At 42.3% G+C, this 17197-nt stretch overlaps 1 protein-coding gene across 1 annotated transcript in view; it reads right to left on the reverse strand.

Annotated features, from left to right (window-relative positions):
• DCX-EMAP (Doublecortin-domain-containing echinoderm-microtubule-associated protein) overlaps nt 1-17197 on the reverse strand; it is an 83335-nt gene that overhangs the window by 23749 nt on the left and 42389 nt on the right. Inside the window, exons 6-9 of the mRNA XM_080279276.1 lie at nt 7736-7942; nt 6256-6372; nt 5554-5756; nt 654-727 (exon numbers count right to left, since the gene is read on the reverse strand). Coding sequence (XP_080135402.1) covers nt 654-727; nt 5554-5756; nt 6256-6372; nt 7736-7942 — 601 coding nt within the window. The remainder of the gene's footprint in view (nt 1-653; nt 728-5553; nt 5757-6255; nt 6373-7735; nt 7943-17197) is intronic.

Below are 17197 nucleotides of genomic sequence, written 5' to 3' on the forward strand. Positions count from 1 at the left end.
ATACTGACCTAAAGAAAAAAATAAATGAGGGGGACATCCAAAGCACAGAAAACACAGAGAAAAGTTACACCCAAGGAAAAACACAGGCACTCCAGTAGCAACTCAAGCAACGCACAGCATACAGCAACTTAATCCTTCACCTTATATAAAACCAACAAATTTTCTAAGTTGGTTTAATGCATTAAAGGGGTTAAGCCACACTAATATATCAGCACTCAAAAACAAAGCCAGCACTCATTTAGCTACTCAGGAATCAATCAGCAGTCAAGTTACATCTTAAGTAACGCAGAAATGTGGTTCTCAGAAGTAACACAAGCCATCCCATTAGCAACTCAAGAACCAGCACCCACTCAAGTAAAGCCTTAACCCCTTCAGCCAGAGAATATCATTTTCATTCCATTCTTTCTGCCTCCAGACGATTTTATTTTGACTGAGTTTCCTACTAGTGGACAGGCTAATAATGACTCTTTGAAAATCTTCCAGCTCTTTAAATGCCTTGCTGTAAACTGATTAAAAGTGCCAGGAATTACAAAAATCAATACAAAAAAATGTTACTGTAGTGAAGGGATTAAGTAACACCAAGTAGTAGCCCTGAGAGAGAAGATTAGCAATGATACAAGCACACAAGCAATATCTACGAATTGTGAGCTCACCCTTAAGCGTTGGCTCACTGGTATAGCGTCTCAAGGGCTGTCTGCGGGACCCCTTAGTGGTTTTGCGCTCAGACCTGGAAAAGTAGGAGAAAGAGGTAAGAAAATAGGGTAGATTTAGGGTACTCTTCCTTAAAAACATTTATGCATATTTTTAATGTATATATACGGCACATGCACATACAGATTCATACCGGTACCTGCACAGACGTATTGGCATGCACACATACAGACATACATGAATATAAACCTAATCTCTCTCTCTCTCTCTCTCTCTCTCTCTCTCTTTCATACCACACACGCATCCAAATCACGGAATTAGAAAGAGCTGACCTACATTTGACTTCCCTAATTGCAGTAACTAGCTGAAAATTAAACCCTGTCGTCTTGATAACCCTCGTAAACCTTTTTATTTATTCAGGTGCAATGTTCAGGTAGGTTTCTTTGAGTTACTATGGGGTAATATCAAACGCGGTCAAATGTGCAGGTGAACGATACAGCTTTAAAACAAACATATGAAAAAAAGGAGTACAAGATGATATTTAATTGCTTTTGAAATCAGATAAACAGAGTATATATTGATTTTAGAAAATAAAGTATGAAGCTTTTTGAGGAAACACGTGAGTGCAAGAACGGAGTAAAATGTACGAAGAGAGAGTTTTAAGTTAAATATATAAATATATCGGAACAAATACGTTAGAACAAAAATAAGGCTTTGAAAAAAAAAAAAGTAGTTTGTGACTTATTGTCATTATGTCGCCATATTTCACCTTTACAACTCAAGATATATCGTGAGATTCGACCGAAGAGGAAGGATATATAGATAGATAGATAGATGGATAGATAGATAGATAGATAGATACATACATACACATATAGATATAAATACGTTTTCACTGTATTCCATATCAAGCAAGTATCATATACCAACCATATCTGTTCCTCTCTTTCCTTCACCCTTTTCAACGATGCTGCTTATGCGTTAAACTCTGCCCTCCCCCCATTTCTTTAACACGTTTAGGGTCCTCGCATCGTGAAGGGGTTAACGAAGGCTATGCCTAATCCCTCCAGCCCGAAATGTATTACTGAGCTGGATATAAGAATGAAGAAAATAATACTTCACTGGACTGGCTGGGTTAAATACATCGTCAGTATTTAATTATGCTGTTATAATTCAGATAAACTGTTGTCATTAACCGCCTATTACCAACGCAAAGAGGTGATACGGCATGTAATTGAAAGGCGGACAGGTCAATAGAGGCGATTATCGACTGGTTGACCCAGGCCTTCATCGCCTTGGTAACGGGGAGATAAACGACGCGCTATTTACTCATTGGCAGCTGCTCCGTAACAGCTGAGTATGGGGAGTTGCCATATGTGGCTTGATTTGGGGTTCGGCATTAGTAGTAGTAGTATCACTCAAGTAAGCCTACGGTGGCCAACGGTCGTTTGGCCTGTCACCCTCTGTTTATTTTTTGAAACTTGAAAAAAAAAAAAAAATGAATAAACTACTGTGTGGTAAGTTTCGAAGAAAATAGACTTGGCTGCGTTGGCTCCATTAAAGAAATCAAACTATTGAGGAGTAACGATAATTTTTCTCAAAATATTTTTCGGAACTTTGAGGCAAAAAAAAAAAAAAAAAAAGTTTATTCAAACTCTGGGGTCCTAGGGAGCGTTCCTGTAAAGTTTCAGCAAAATCGGTCCACGCGTCTAGGAGATGTAGCTGGATAAACCCTTATACAGAGCGACAATTGTCCATTATTATATTATTATTATTATTGCTTCTACTACTACTACTACTATTATGTATCCATGGGGATTGAAATAAAAAATATCGCTCACATAATCCCTGCGTGTAGGTAATGGTGTAATAAAGGGAAAAAAAAAAAAGATACAAGGAACGTAAAAGGGAACTGGAATGATCCACCACCAAGTACCTTTACTTGTTTTTGCAAGCAATCTCGTACCTTTCTTGGCACAGGGATTAGTGGAAGTATGCCTGAGGCTTCCTTCTCCTCTGATTCGTGTCTCGAAAGAGATTAAATAGTTGTGCTCTGGATTTCCCCATCCAGTGTGAATAAAGAAAACTGGGAAGGAGTAACGAAGATGAAAGATGACTACGATAATGATGATGATGTATAGTATACGGACAATGACAATGAAGATTTTGAAAAAATCAACGAAATAAACACTTATTACTTTTTCGATATGGGATTTTTTTGGGGGGTAACCCAGTAATTATAAATGAATCTGAATTTGTTTGGATGTATGAACGATTTTGTTTTTCCATTTCAGGTAAGACGAATAAATCGATTGACTGTACTGGATTTTCCTCAACAACGAGTGCTTAAAAGTACAGTTGGTGCTGAAAGCTTATGATATTGTCCTCTCCTTCACCTGTCAGGCACACCAACAAAGCAATAAAAGCCAGTCATATTTGACCTCTTTCGAGGTGCAGGAGTCCGAGGCTAGGCTACAGTAGGCCAGAGCATTTAAGGCTAGGTGATCAGCGAATTTCTCTCAGCCGCACTGCATAATTGAAAAGCCACCAGTCACTCCTATCGAACGTATGGAAGGCCGTCATTCCCACTGGGGCGTCCTGACCACCATACTTTGAATACAGTTTTGTATAGGTATTAACGAGTTTGTATCTTCCCTTACAGGCCTAGGTGTGCGGGTCACTGCAAGTACCGTCTGCCTGTCTGGATTAATGTGAGTATTGTTTCATTTATCATTGCTTCTGTATAATTATTGTACTGTTATTATATACTGTGTTGCTTTCTGGTAGAGGGACGTAGTGGAAGGTACATGAGGAAGGGCGACTTGGACTAGATGTTAGACGGGATTAGGTTGGCGAGGAGAGGGAGTAGGGAGATAACTGGTTGTGGGGGAAGTAGGAGACTAGACTGAAGCAGGAGGTGAGAAGGGGAAAGTACAATGGGGAGGGGAACAGGGAGTACGGAGGCAGTGAAAAGAAGAGGGAGGGGTAGAATGAGAGGGTGGAAGGAAAGTGAAGAGAAGGGTAGACGTACTTAAAAAAAGGTGGAGGGGGACAGGGGATATGTAGGTAGTGAGGGAGGGAGGAAGTATGAGAGGCAGGGAAGGGAAAAGTTAGGAAGAGCACAGTTAGGGGAGTGACTTAGGACAGAATAACTGCATAAACAGGCTGCATACAGGTCTTTGTAGATGGAATACAAAATATGAGTTCCGAGGACAGGACAATAGAAGACATAGCCTACTTCAGACAAACCATTATAAGCAGGCTGGTGAAGGAGGTGGAGGTGAGATTCGGGAAGGGATAGGATTAACGGATTCAGGGAAAGGAGGGGACAAGAGAAATAAGCCCTTTGTTTGCAGACCAAGCTATGTGAGGAAGTAAACAGTGGGAGGTAGAGTCACAATGATGATAATGATGATGATGATGGTGATGATGATGTATAAAGTTACTATATATCAGTCTTCACATGCCTCCGCTGGCGTGAGGATGGGTGTCATATATATGGTCACACTGTAACATTACCAGGCCAACCACTGGCTTGTATGTATGGATTGTATCGTTGCGGTGATTTATGATTCCCATATGTTCGCCTACAGCAGGGTACATTGACATTCCACCTAAACGCACACACTCGCGCACGCACATAAATACATACATACATAGCCTACACACACGCACATATGCATTTATGAACAACCATATACAGTACACACACACACACACACACACACACACACACACACACACACACACACACACACACACACACACACACACACACACACACACACACACACACACACACACACACACATTATCATTTGTTCTCTATACCAACACAGCCGTTGATTACCGTAAATACGTTACTGTCATTATGTTTACACTCTGTCATTCTACTCCTGTGCCGTGTATGGTAATAGCTTCAGTAATTTTTTTTCTAAGTGATTCTTCGCACTTCTTGACGCTTTTATGTATGTGTGTATGTATGTATGTATGTATGTAGGCAGGGAGGTACTGTAGCGACCGGCTTACCCACACATAACATGAGCAGGCACGTCAGGTAGGCTATACACGGTCAGGCCGTATTTTATGGGTCATGTAGGGCTACTGATCCATAGGGCGGAGGAATGCAACTTCATGGTCCACCCTTCCACGTAATTTCATCAAAACCCGTTCATAACTTTTTGAGTAATTCAGGATCCAGATCCGTGGATATAAGATCGGGATCCGGATCCGGATCCACCCAAAAATGTGGTAAATTCTTTCTTGACCCATGGCCCACCTTTCCACGAAATTTAATTGAAATTTACTGCAACTTTTGGACATATTGTGCGGGATTCTCCGGACCGGATCTGGCCCAAAATTTAATCACGTCTTCCTTGGACTATGGCACACCTTTCCACAAAATTTCAGCAAAATTCGTTCATAACTTTTGAGTAATACTGAAAACAGACAAACAAATAGACAAACAAACAAACGCGAGGTAAAACATAGCCTTCTTGGCGGAGGTAATTATAGCGGGGAATAGATTGTATTGTGTGTGTGTGTGTGTGTGTGTGTGTGTGTGTGTGTGTGTGTGTGTGTGTGTGTGTGTGTGTGTGTGTGTGAACTTGGTTCCAGGTTGGCTGCATGAGTGATGGTAAATTTGTTCATGATTCGGGCCTTAGTTGGTTGTTTGTGTGTGAATCCTGGTCGCCTTAACTTTCCGGAGATTTTGATAGCAGCATATTTTGCATAGCTCAATGGCAGAATGGGGCAATGCAACGATTCTGCATCACTTTCTTAGCATATCTTTGTAATTAACATCATATTTCAGTGTTAATGTCTTGTTGCAGCTCAGCATTCAAGATAAAGGTATGGAAATTTTAGGTCAAATTAAAGTGGAAAGAATACAGTAATACTCACCTTGGAGCCCTCTTGTCGTCCTCCTCCGACAGGGACCTCCTCCTAGCGCCCCCTGCCGACCCCTCCCTGCCGCCTCTGCCAGCGCTGGAGGTAGGGGAGGAGGGGGGGTAGGGGGCTCTGTTAGGCACCCCGGAGTCAGTCAAGCTCACGTAAAAGGTGTCCACGTTGGCGAAGTCGTTTTTGAACTGTGAGAAGCTTTTGACCTGCCGGGAATTGGAGTAGAGGACAAGGTTTAGGTCTGCAGTAGCAAAACCGATTATAGTCTACTTGCCTTTTCTGAACTAAAATAACCCAGACTAATGAAACTCAAGCCTACTTAAGTCAGTTACATCAACCTAAACCCACCCACGCCAAACTTAATCAAATCCAAACCAGACAAAACAAAGCCGAGCCTATCGAAATCAACCTAATCTAATCTTGCGAAACCTGGTCTAACTTAATCTAACCTAACCTAATCTTATCTAACCTGTCCTAACGTGCCCAGCAAGCATAACCTAAGGTAACCCAACTTAACCCAGTCAAAGCCAAGCCAACCCAACCCAATCTAACCAAGGGAAACCTAATCGCACCAAACCTAACCCTACCCAACCCAACCTAACAAGATTTAGTCTAATCCAGTGCAGCCTAATCTAACCTGAACCATTCTAATCTGACGCAACCTAACCTAGCCTAAACTAACGTAAACCTAAACTTGACACTCACCTCTTGTCCCCACGTGGTAAAGAGGTGCAGCTGTCCTGAGAGTTTGAACATCCTGCCCAGATCCTTTACCACATCCTCCCACAGGCTGATGGTCTTCATGTTCACCAGCACCGTCCTCTGCAGGGGGTGGCAGAAGAGTGGTGGTGAGGGAGGGAAGAGGTAGGGAAATCAGAGAGCGTTTAGGCAGGAAGAAACGAGGGGAGAGAAGGGGAGAGGGAGGGAAGAGCCAGGAGGAGGAAGAGAAGTAAAAAAAGAAAGCATAAGAGGGGAGGGAGAGGAGGATGGAGAGGGTGTAGGAGTGATAGGAAGGAAAGAGGGAGGGAAGAGTAAGAAGGAGGAAGGCAAGAAAAGGAAAGGAGAGAGAGAGAGAGAGAGAGAGAGAGAGAGAGAGAGAGAGAGAGAGAGAGAGAGAGAGAGAGAGAGAGAGAGAGAGAGAGAGAGACACACACACACACACACACACACACACACACACACACACACACACACACACACACACAAATAATACCTAAAAGCTCTTGAGACTAAGGTCTAGATAAAATCCATGGAAAAATGTAAATTAATATAGAATAAAAATGTATTTTTCTATTCATGCTACTTCCAGATAATTTTACTCAACTTAGGAAGGACATCTTGCCGTGGAGAGGTTCATGAAGGATTTATGTAACCCCATCAGTTCGAAATGTCTGTCCTAAGCTGAATAAAACCGTCTGGAGTCAGCAGGAATAAAAAAAAAAAATTTGTTACTACCCCATGCGTGTGGATGAAGGTCTTGACCCTAATTACAGTACCTAGAAAGAAAGGGTGGACACAACTCCTGAAAAATTAAACTTGGTAAATTAGTCTTTAATTTAATAATAAGTCAGAACCAGTAATAAACGTCATAATTAAAGCCAAGAAATGTATCACCTTCATCACCATCGAAACAAATGTGAGTATACAGGAATTCAGTCGAGGTTGCTGATGATGTTAATGGTGTGTTGGAAGAAATATACCCCCTACTTGAAATGTTCTTGATTGTTAAGATAAAACAGTTAAATTTGTTAGTATTATTCTTCCGTTAGGACAGTTGATAGCATTGTGAAACCGACAGCCATATACCTCGGCGAGAATGGGGGGGGGGGCACAAATATAGGGAAGAAAATTATACAAATATATTACTGTAGTTACGAAGGGAGGGGGGAGGGGGGATACCCATTCACCGAAACGCTTTCCTAAGCAATTGTTCAGTTTCGCATTGTTCTCTGGATTTCTCGGTTCCCACACATTCCGGACCGACTAAGCAATCGATTTTGAATTACACATCAGCTTTATTTTTCCAACGTTTGGTCGAGGTTATTGATGACTTTCAGCAGTGCATTCTTCCCTACACCCAAGCTTGTTACTGAACTAGAACAGTTTCACCGGAGACATAGGTAAAGCAGAAACAGATGTGTACAGAAGACAAATGTAAACTGGAAATAAATGTGAGTGTTTTTACCTCCTGCGAGTGGTCGAGGTTGTTGATGATTTTGATGGTGCGGCCCTCCCTAGACCCCGGCTTGCTGTTGTTGCTGCTGCCGCTGGACTTGTTGCTGTCTGCTGATGCCTTCTTGCTCACCTCCCGCACCACAGGAGACCCCGCCCGACTTGGCTCACCCCCGCTGTTTTGGTTCCAGTCGCTGCGGTGCCGCCCGTACGCCAGGTTCTGTGGTTGTGGCATTAACAGAGAGTGCACAAAAGACACCACAGTAAGCAAAGTAACGACCGACCAGCCATTCTCAGCATCAATAGTTGTGGTGTGCTGCCTCCTACCCATGGCAGATTGGTTGATGGATCCACCAGGCAGAGCTGAGACACTCTCGTGGTTGCCTTCAGATGAATTTAAATTACTGGATTTTGCCGTGTCTAAAATATTGAAATATAACAATATCTTATTACCTACAAGGACTAAAAACATGCAAATTGTAAAAAATATGCACTGTAGTATATTCAAAATCCTAATAGTCTGAGATTGAGAAGAGGCGCTCACAAGAATTTATACCAGTATGAAGCACTGTTAAACTAAAGTACCTCAGTGTAGGGTATTATCCAGTTTTTGAAGGTACGTGAAAGGAAACACAGGTGTTCTCAGAGATAATGTACAGAAAGAATCCTCTGCTTGGCGAGTCCAGCAACATTAACGCTGAGGGCAAACTGCACACCGCAACCTATGCTTTAAAAATAAAAACCAGTATTCTAATCCTGATGGAGAAGACCAAGATACAGCCAGTCTTTGCTTGTTTCTCTTCTATCTATTTATCTGACTTTTGGCTGGCCAGCCAACTGACGTCTCTAGTTAACAAAGTACCGGTATATAATAACAGTTATTCATTTTTTAGCTTCAGATACCGTCATTTCACACAGTGTACGCATGACTGGTTAAATAAATAATATCTTTGGTCGAACAGCCACATAAGCTTCTAGTTGATACGTGTGCAGATTTTCAAACCAGTCAGCAAAAAGAGTGTCACATGAATTTCATATCTTTACGAAGGCTTCAGTGTACATGCGTGAAAAAGTGACCACACCTCAGGCATCTTGTTTGTATATACAGCATTATTTACATATGCAGGTTTGCTTATATATACAGATGTATGCACGCTTTTTCGAGAAGCGTTTAATTATCTCCAGCATCTATAAACTGAGGCTTCATTATGCCGTCTTCGTGGGTACGTTGGTTGTTCCTCGTAATATGTGCAGCACTGAACGTTGGTGGAAAAACCTGTCAAGTATATGTGGGAGTGAGAGACGTTGACTTCTGTTTTTACATTTTCTGCAAAGCAACACTGTAACCATTAAGCTTATTGTTACTACTTTCATACGATTTAATTCAGTCTAATGCATCTCGTACAGAAGGAGTTAGTGAAAGACTTAAAAAAAAAAAAAAAAGAAGAAGGAGTAGACGAGGTGGAAATGAGAGGCACTGTGTTCTTCCTCACTGATGGTAAAACCGTGAACTATAAAAATACTAATTTGTGATAGCGAGTGAAAGAAGATACCAATGAAAAGAAGAAGGAAGCTTACATACATACAACACGATTAACTTTTTTATTCCTGTGGCTTTTCCATAACTGAATAATGTATGATTTTAGTCATCGTAAGGCTGAAACACGCGCTGCTATCAAATGTCCTCTTAAACTTACAAACTCGTGCGAGCAGGTCAGGGAAACCGCGGTAAGAGGCTCGTAATTCCAGCCATTTTCCTGTGTCCGAAATAGCTCATTCTCGTAAAGTGCCGGGATTGAATATGAACTAGATTCCAGGCAAAAGGGGGTGAGCTATATAAAGACCAAATCGGAGACGTGAGCCGTGCAGGGGTGGCGTGTTGAGGAGGGGAGTGGAAATAAAATCGAAGGCCGTGGATTAGAGAGAGAGAGAGAGAGAGAGAGAGAGAGAGAGAGAGAGAGAGAGAGAGTAAATTTAAAACTTGAAAAAAAAAATTGAGGAAGTGAGACTGAAATTGAACCGAAAGTGATAGTGAATGGCAGAAAATGACAGGATTGATTTTACAAAGTGTTTCCTGGTAATTCTCACCTACACATGCGGAAGATTAAGTAGTGTTTTGATTTAAGTGAGATTGTACTGTTTTGTGTTGTGGGTGTGTTGTGTTGTGGTTTATTGTTGTGTTGTGTGTTGTGCTTTGGTTTCTTGTGTTGGGTTGGGTTGTGGCGTGTCATTGATGTGTCAGTGTTGTGTTGGTGTAGAGGTGTGTTGTGTCTGTTATGTTGCATTGTGATGTGTTGTGATAGCGTTGGTAAGTCATCTGTTGTTGTGTATTGTGGTATATTTCAAAATTTCAAGTTTCTAGGTGGATAACTATCTTTCTAAAAACTGAATGTATTAACTCTAACCCTTCTGCAGTTTTTTATCAGTTTCTTTTGCTGTGTTCCGGAAAGTACTGTAGTGTTTATCATCATCACCATAATCATCATCGTCCAAACTATGATTCCAGTTTGTACATGAAGTGAGAATTACTAGGGGGAGACTTCAGCTCTTGATCAGAGCAGGCATAGAAGACAACGAAAGACCGTGTTCCATTCTCAATTCATAAATTTACGAAAGGAGTTGCAAGGCTGCATGCGCCACTTATGACTTGTGATGGGGTCGCTGTTTCTAGGACGAGGGAGGAGAGAGTGTTCTGCCTTCCACTTCCCTGCTTTTCGTTGCTTTCTAGGTCATGCAGGGTGTATGGTGGTAGCGTTCCCCTGTCCTAAGATATATTGCTGTATTGTAAGGATTTGCCCGATGAAAGTAAGAACTATATGTGTCAGACAAGATATACCACGAAGAAGGCTCAGCAAAACCATACGATTCACTTGGGATGTTGTTTGAAATGTAAGGCAAACATTATATGGCTTAAGCACCCGGAAAATCACAACAAAACCACACCCTTCACATTATAGATTGTTTTGTTATGTGAATGCTGTCATATGCTGTATTAAGCCATGTCTTGTGTTAGAGATGTACACCTTTTGGTCGACGATGGTAAGGGGCGAATGAGTGTTATATATGTGCAGTGTTATGCCGAGTGTTGTGTTATTTATTAAGTGTTGTGCGAGAGATGTGAGGATGTAGTGGATGATGGTGAGAGGTGAGTGAGTGTTGTGCATGTGTTGTGGAAAGTCGTGTGTTGTATTGCAGATGTGAAGATATAGTCGATGATGTTCAAGGGTGGGTTAGTGTTATGCCTGTGTTGTGTCCTGCGTTGTGCTGGTAAAGTTAAGCCTATGGTCGATGACGGTAAGAGTGAGTGAGTGTTGTGCACTTGTTACGTGATGTGTGTGTGTGTGTGTGTGTGTGTGTGTGTGTGTGTGTGTGTGTGTGTGTGTGTGTGTGTGTGTGTGTGTGAGGGGTCAATAATGTGAGTGGGGGAGGTGTTTGCAGTCACTTGATTACGGAGAGGGACCATTGATCCACCGTGCTCACGGTAGTTAGGTCACAGGTGGTTGTGGTAGTCGTGGTGGTGGTGGTGGCAGTCCTTGTGGTGGTAGTTATGGAGATAGTATTGGTAGCTGTGGAGGTTCTGGTGATGGTTTGGTACATACGGAGGTTGTGGTTATGTTGGTCATGAGTATGTTAATCGTGGTTTTGGTAGCTGTGGTGCTGATGGTGATGTGGTAGTTGTTGTGGCGGTGGTGAAGTGGTACCTGTGGCTGCATTGGTACTGGTAGTGTTGGAAGTTGAGTTGTGGTGGTGGTGGTGGTAGTCGTGGTGGTACTGGTTATGGTTTTCGTTGGTGTGAAGTTTGTGGTAATGCAAGTTGTGATAGCTGTGGTGGTGCTGGTGATGGTACTGGTGGTTGTGCAGGTTTGGGTTATGTTAGTAGCTGTGTTATATGATGGATATGATAGTTGTGGTGGTTGTGGTTGTGTCGATGGTGATTTTGATAGTTGGGATGCCTTTGTTGGTAGTTGAGATGGTCGTAATTTTTGTGATAGTTGTGGTTAACTGTGGTAGCTGTGGTGGTATTGGTGATGGTTTTGGTGGTTGTGGTGGTGTGGTGAATTTGGTTATGTGGTATGGGTGATTTTAATGCTGCTATTTGGTTCGAAGATGGTTATGTGAATGTAATTTTGGTAGTTGTGATAATGGAGGAGTTATTTGTGTTGATGTTGATAATGGTTGTGGTTGTGGTTGCTATGGTAGATGTGGTGATTGGTTGTGGTGATGATGGTTTGTAGTGATTTCGGTGATTGTTTTGGTAGCTGTGGTGATGGTGATATGTGTGGTGAGTGTGGTGTGCTGGTGATGGTTTTGGTACCGACGATGGTTTTGGTAGTTATGGTGTTGTGATGTGTGTGTGTGTGTGTGTGTGTGTGTGTGTGTGTGTGTGTGTGTGTGTGAGAGAGAGAGAGAGAGAGAGAGAGAGAGAGAGAGAGAGAGAGAGAGAGAATCACTAAGGGTATGTATCGTAATGGTTTGGTTTACCACTCGTTCTGTTAAATTCGTGACATCATGCATTAAAGCCAGTGTCAGCCATACAGCCATTATCAGCCAAATAGCCAGTGCCATAAAGCCAGTGTGAGCCAAAAATTGTGTATCAGTCATTAACCGATAATTAGTCAGGAAGCCAATGTCTACCATAAAACCAGTGTCAGTCATAAATCGTGTGTCAGTCACAGCCATAACTCAAGTTTTTTGAAGCAAGTGTCAGCCATAAAGCCGCTCTTAGTCATGAAGTCAGTGTCAGTCATGAAGCCAGTGGGTCAGAAAGTCCGTGTCAGTCATAATGCCATCATTAGTCTTAAAGTCAGTGCCGTCACAAAGACATGGTTATAAAGCTAGTGTCAGCCATAAAGCTGGGATGCAGTGGCCTTGCATCCCAGGAGAGTAGGTGCGTGATCCACCTCGTAGGCTACTCACTTGCTTAAGTAACGGAGACGAGCACCGAAGGTAAGCGCCTTGAGGCACTGGTCCACAACTTTACCTCCAGGCTATTTCACTTGTCTCAGGCAAAACCTCATAGTGGAGGATTTAACATGTCATTTGGAGAAATAACTAGAAAAATACAAATCTGTTAAGCTTGCCGAATGCGGTGCCCTAAATCCTGCATGTCATCATAAAGCTATAAACATGCTAGTCTCGCCGGCACCAGTTCATAGTCACCAAGACGAGGTAATTGTCACAGTGTTGAAAAGATGCCTTAAAGCAACACATTGCTTCACAGTTAGAAGGCGTGATAAAACCATCCTCCATGTACCACTACAGGTCATGAGATTACTTACCGTGTTATCCTTTCTGCCGCCAGATAATTTTATTCTACTTGGGAGTGGCTTTTCATCCATATGTAAACGTCTTTAATAACCCTTTCAGAATATGGATACTCTTACTAATTTTATCCTTGTACAGTCGGACGATTTTATTAATCCTAGGAGTGGCTTTTCGTCCGTTGAGAGTTAAAATTATTCCAGTAACCCCTCTTAGGTCGTGATAAATCTTACCTGCCTTATTTTATTGAAAACATCTTAGGAATGACTTAACGTCCTTCGTGGATCAGATTCCTGTAACCGAAGCCAGTCAGCAGCAGTCACAGCCGTTATAAAGCAACTATCGTGGTGTTAACCGTGTGGATAGATGACGTCTTTTGAAATATTATCTTACTTCAACCAGGCAGTGTACCCAGCGTGTCCTTGTGCCGGAGGTGTTAATAAAAACTGTATCTAACCATTTCATCAAAAGAAAAATCTCTGCCAAACTAAGTGAAATCGCCCTGGAGATAGCAAGAATGTCGTAAAACGAGGACGTCCCCTAATTCAAGGCTATAATTCCTTGGCCGCGAAGAAAAAACAAAAAATGTAACTGAGCACTAGTGAGTGATTTACAATGGGGGGAAGTGCTTGATCTATGCACTGGTTACTTTATGAGCTCTTGAACAAATAGCTGATTCAATAACACGTGTCCAATTCTCCACCGCTATGAATTACAAGCACTGGTGACATTATTGTGCTAAAATGGTTCCCCTCATAATTCATTCATCAGGCCATCAGTAATTGTAGCTCAATATTGGCTGAGAACTGGATTCGTGTTCATATATCAGTTTTTGCTCAATGTTAGCCCAAAACTTACCTGCTATGACCGAATTCATAAAGGATCTTACCAATTTTACGATGCCCACGTCTCCATATCAGTGAATTGTTGTGAGAAGCAGTTTTGTGCGATCTTATTAGTTCACCTTAGTATTTACTTTGCCTTGGTTGTGAAGTATTTGGTACGTGCATGAGTAGAGATAAAAGTATAAACAAACACTCTTACATACATGGATCCCACACAGTCTTTCTGAGTGCCAAGCAACAACTGGCCCCTTCACTATGGTCACTTGTTTTTATTCTTGCTTTCTACCGACGATTTTAGTCAGGTAAGGAGAGCCCCCTGATAGTGAAAGGGTAAATGAAGGCTGTATCTAACCCGTCTAGTTAGAAAAGTTAGTCCTGAGTTGAGTAAAATCGTCTGGTAGCGGTATCTGAGTGAGGGAGATAAAATACAAGTCAGCAAATCACTCAGCCATGCAGTCACACGAGCTCAAGCAAGCTCCAGGTATCAAGACAAAAATAACTCATAAAGCCACTCTTGCACATCAAAAATCAGCCACAAAAGCCACATAAAGCCACTCTTGCACATCAAAAAAAAAACAGAAAGTCACTCCGTAAAGCATGCCAGAAAGCCAGTAATAAAAGCACCACCATCATACTAAAGGCCAGATTAGGTCATATTCGGCCATTCAGAGAAACATATGAAAAAGGAGAGTGGATTAGCACTTCAGCCACATATACAGCAAGTGATAAAGCCACAGCAACAGGATTATAAAATGTCAGTCACGTCACAGCTCTGTCTCAAAACTAGCACAGCCACAGCAAAGCCAAAGCCAACTCTGTCAGATTAGAGAGTTGCTTTAGGCACATTTAAAGGCCAGTGAGAAAATCAGTCCAGTTACATCTAAGCCACTCATAAAGCCACATCAAAAGCCAAGCATAAAACCATATCAAAAGCCAGCCATAAAGCCATATCATAAGCCAGCCATAAAGCCATATCAATGCCAGTCATAAAGCCATATCAGAGCCAGTCATAAAGCCATATCATAAGCCAGCCATAAAGCCATAGAAAAAAACAGCCATAAAGCCATATCAAAGCCAACCATAAAGCCATTTCATAAGCCAGCCATAAAGCCATATCAAAGCCAGCCATAGAGCCAGGTAAGCCACATGGTAAAGCCAGGTGAGGCACATCAAAAGCCACACTACCGTAAAACCCTCAGGTTCCGGGATGAAGTCACCGCCCCCCCATTTACCGGGCTTCAGTGCCAGCAAGCCGTAGGGTAGGGTCTGGCAGGGGAGAGGCAGGGTCAGGCAGAGCGGGGAGAGAGAGAGAGAGAGAGAGAGAGAGAGAGAGAGGCAGTGAGAGAAGATATAGGAGAGACGGAGAGAAGAAGCAGGAGGAAAGTCAGGTGAGAGGTAGGAAAGGAAGAAGAGAGGTGGAAATGGAGGAGAGACGCGGAGGAGGAAAACGAAGGGAGTACGAAAAGGAGAAATAGGTGGAGGAAGAATGAGACAGGAAGGAAAGGTAACACGGAGGAAAGAGGGAAGGGAGAGAAACAGGGAGGAAAAGCTGAGGGAAGGGAAATGAGAAACAGAGGGCAGAGAATAAGAAAAAAGACAGAAGAGGAAAGAAGAGTAGAGGCAAAGAAGAGGAAGTGTGGGAAGGGAGAGACGGGGAGGGACACAGTGACGGAAAGGAAAGATAAGGAAAAGGCGAAAAATGAGGACAGGAGAGGTAGAGGCAATAGAAATGAAAAGTGGAGGAGGGTAAAGACCAGGAAAGAAAAGAAAGATGAAAGAAGGACAAAGGGAGGTTGAGGGTGGATAGGGGGGCGGCGGGGGAAGAGGAGAGAAGCGACTGGAGAAGCAAGAGAGATAATGAGAAGAAGATTAGGAATGAAAGTAGTGTACATGAGAAAGGAAAGAAGCAGGGGTATACAACGGGGAGTTATAAGGAAAAGAGAGCCGTTGAGAGGAAGAGGAAAGACAGAAACGCAAATTAATGCACGTAAAAGGCAGGGAAAACATGAATAGAGACAGAGCGGTAGGTGGGTAACAGCTACGCCCGTCAAAATGAGACAGAAGAAAACCTGTAAGAAAGGATGTGCATAGGAAGGGTAGGAAAAGGTCACGACATAGGGCAAATATCAAACAGAACAGGGGAGACAGGGATGGGGTTAGACAGTGGCCGAGAATAGACAGAGATAAGGAAGAGGTAGAACAGGGACAAATATAAAGACAGGCGGAAATAAGAACAGAAATGGAGCGCAGGGTAAGGCGGGAAGTTTTTGCAAAAGTTCTGACAAGGGACGTAATTGGGCTGAAGAATTAAAAAGGGCAGGGGAACAGGAGACGGGGCAGAGGCAACAGGGACAAGAATAGTTCCGAAGGTAAACTGAAACTATAATAAAACATGAAAAGCAAAGTCTGGTTGTAGTTGACTATGAAAGTTTAACAGGAATAGGGGAGGGCGTTACATGGCAAAGCTAAGGATGGATAAAAATAATAATAATAATAATAATAATAATAATAGGACAATCGGTAAATTCTGATGAGTGCTGATGAAAAACCGAGTGCAGGTGTGGACGGAGGAAAGTATTGTTTTAAAACTGGGAGCGCAAAGTTGTGAACAAGCCCTCGTTTTTTCATTCTTTCTGTCGTTCTTTCTTTTCGATATGTTCTGGAGCATGTGATGATGGTAGATTATGTCTGACCTTTCTGCATCGTTGTTGACTACCTTGTAATATGGGATTCATGCTGATTACCTCTAACAGTTACATGTGTTCTACAAATTACCTTCGCAAATTAGGGGTATGCTTACATCTTTGCGCAATAAATTTTTATAATACGGCCGTTGGTGTAAATGAGAGACTGCGTGTAAACGAGGAAATGTGCGCTGAGGATGAAGTCAAGTAAGGAATTAATTGCAGTGCAGTTACAGGACAAGGTGTGAGAGACCGAGCGCTCGTTAAGATATGAATCAAAATGATGCATAAGCAAGAGGACTCAATATTTATCTCCGCCAAGGAAGCTCCATCCCCTTTTTCATGTTTTCATGACTTGTTTTGCCCAAAATTCAATCACTTCTTCCTCTAATGGTCCTCAATCATTACTGCAAGTTTGGTACATTTCCATTCAATTGTTTTTCCACGATGTTACTAACAGACAACAAGGAAGACAAGCCGAGCCTAAAACCTAACGTCCTTGGCGGAAGTAAAAATTTAAGGATGCAAAAGTGAATGAGAATGCATGAAACTGAATGAATGAAAGTAAGAGGAAATATAGCGACATAAATCTAAGGAGTGCGTGCGATCATGAAAAAGAAAAAAGTCAAAAGCAGTAACAGCAGACTAGATGGGAGACTGAACACTGGTTGATGAGGACAGTAC

This window comes from Coenobita brevimanus, chromosome 78 (assembly GCF_032717465.1).
Source record: "Coenobita brevimanus isolate Jiangsu-jjx chromosome 78, ASM3271746v2, whole genome shotgun sequence".
Lineage (NCBI taxonomy): Eukaryota > Metazoa > Arthropoda > Malacostraca > Decapoda > Coenobitidae > Coenobita > Coenobita brevimanus.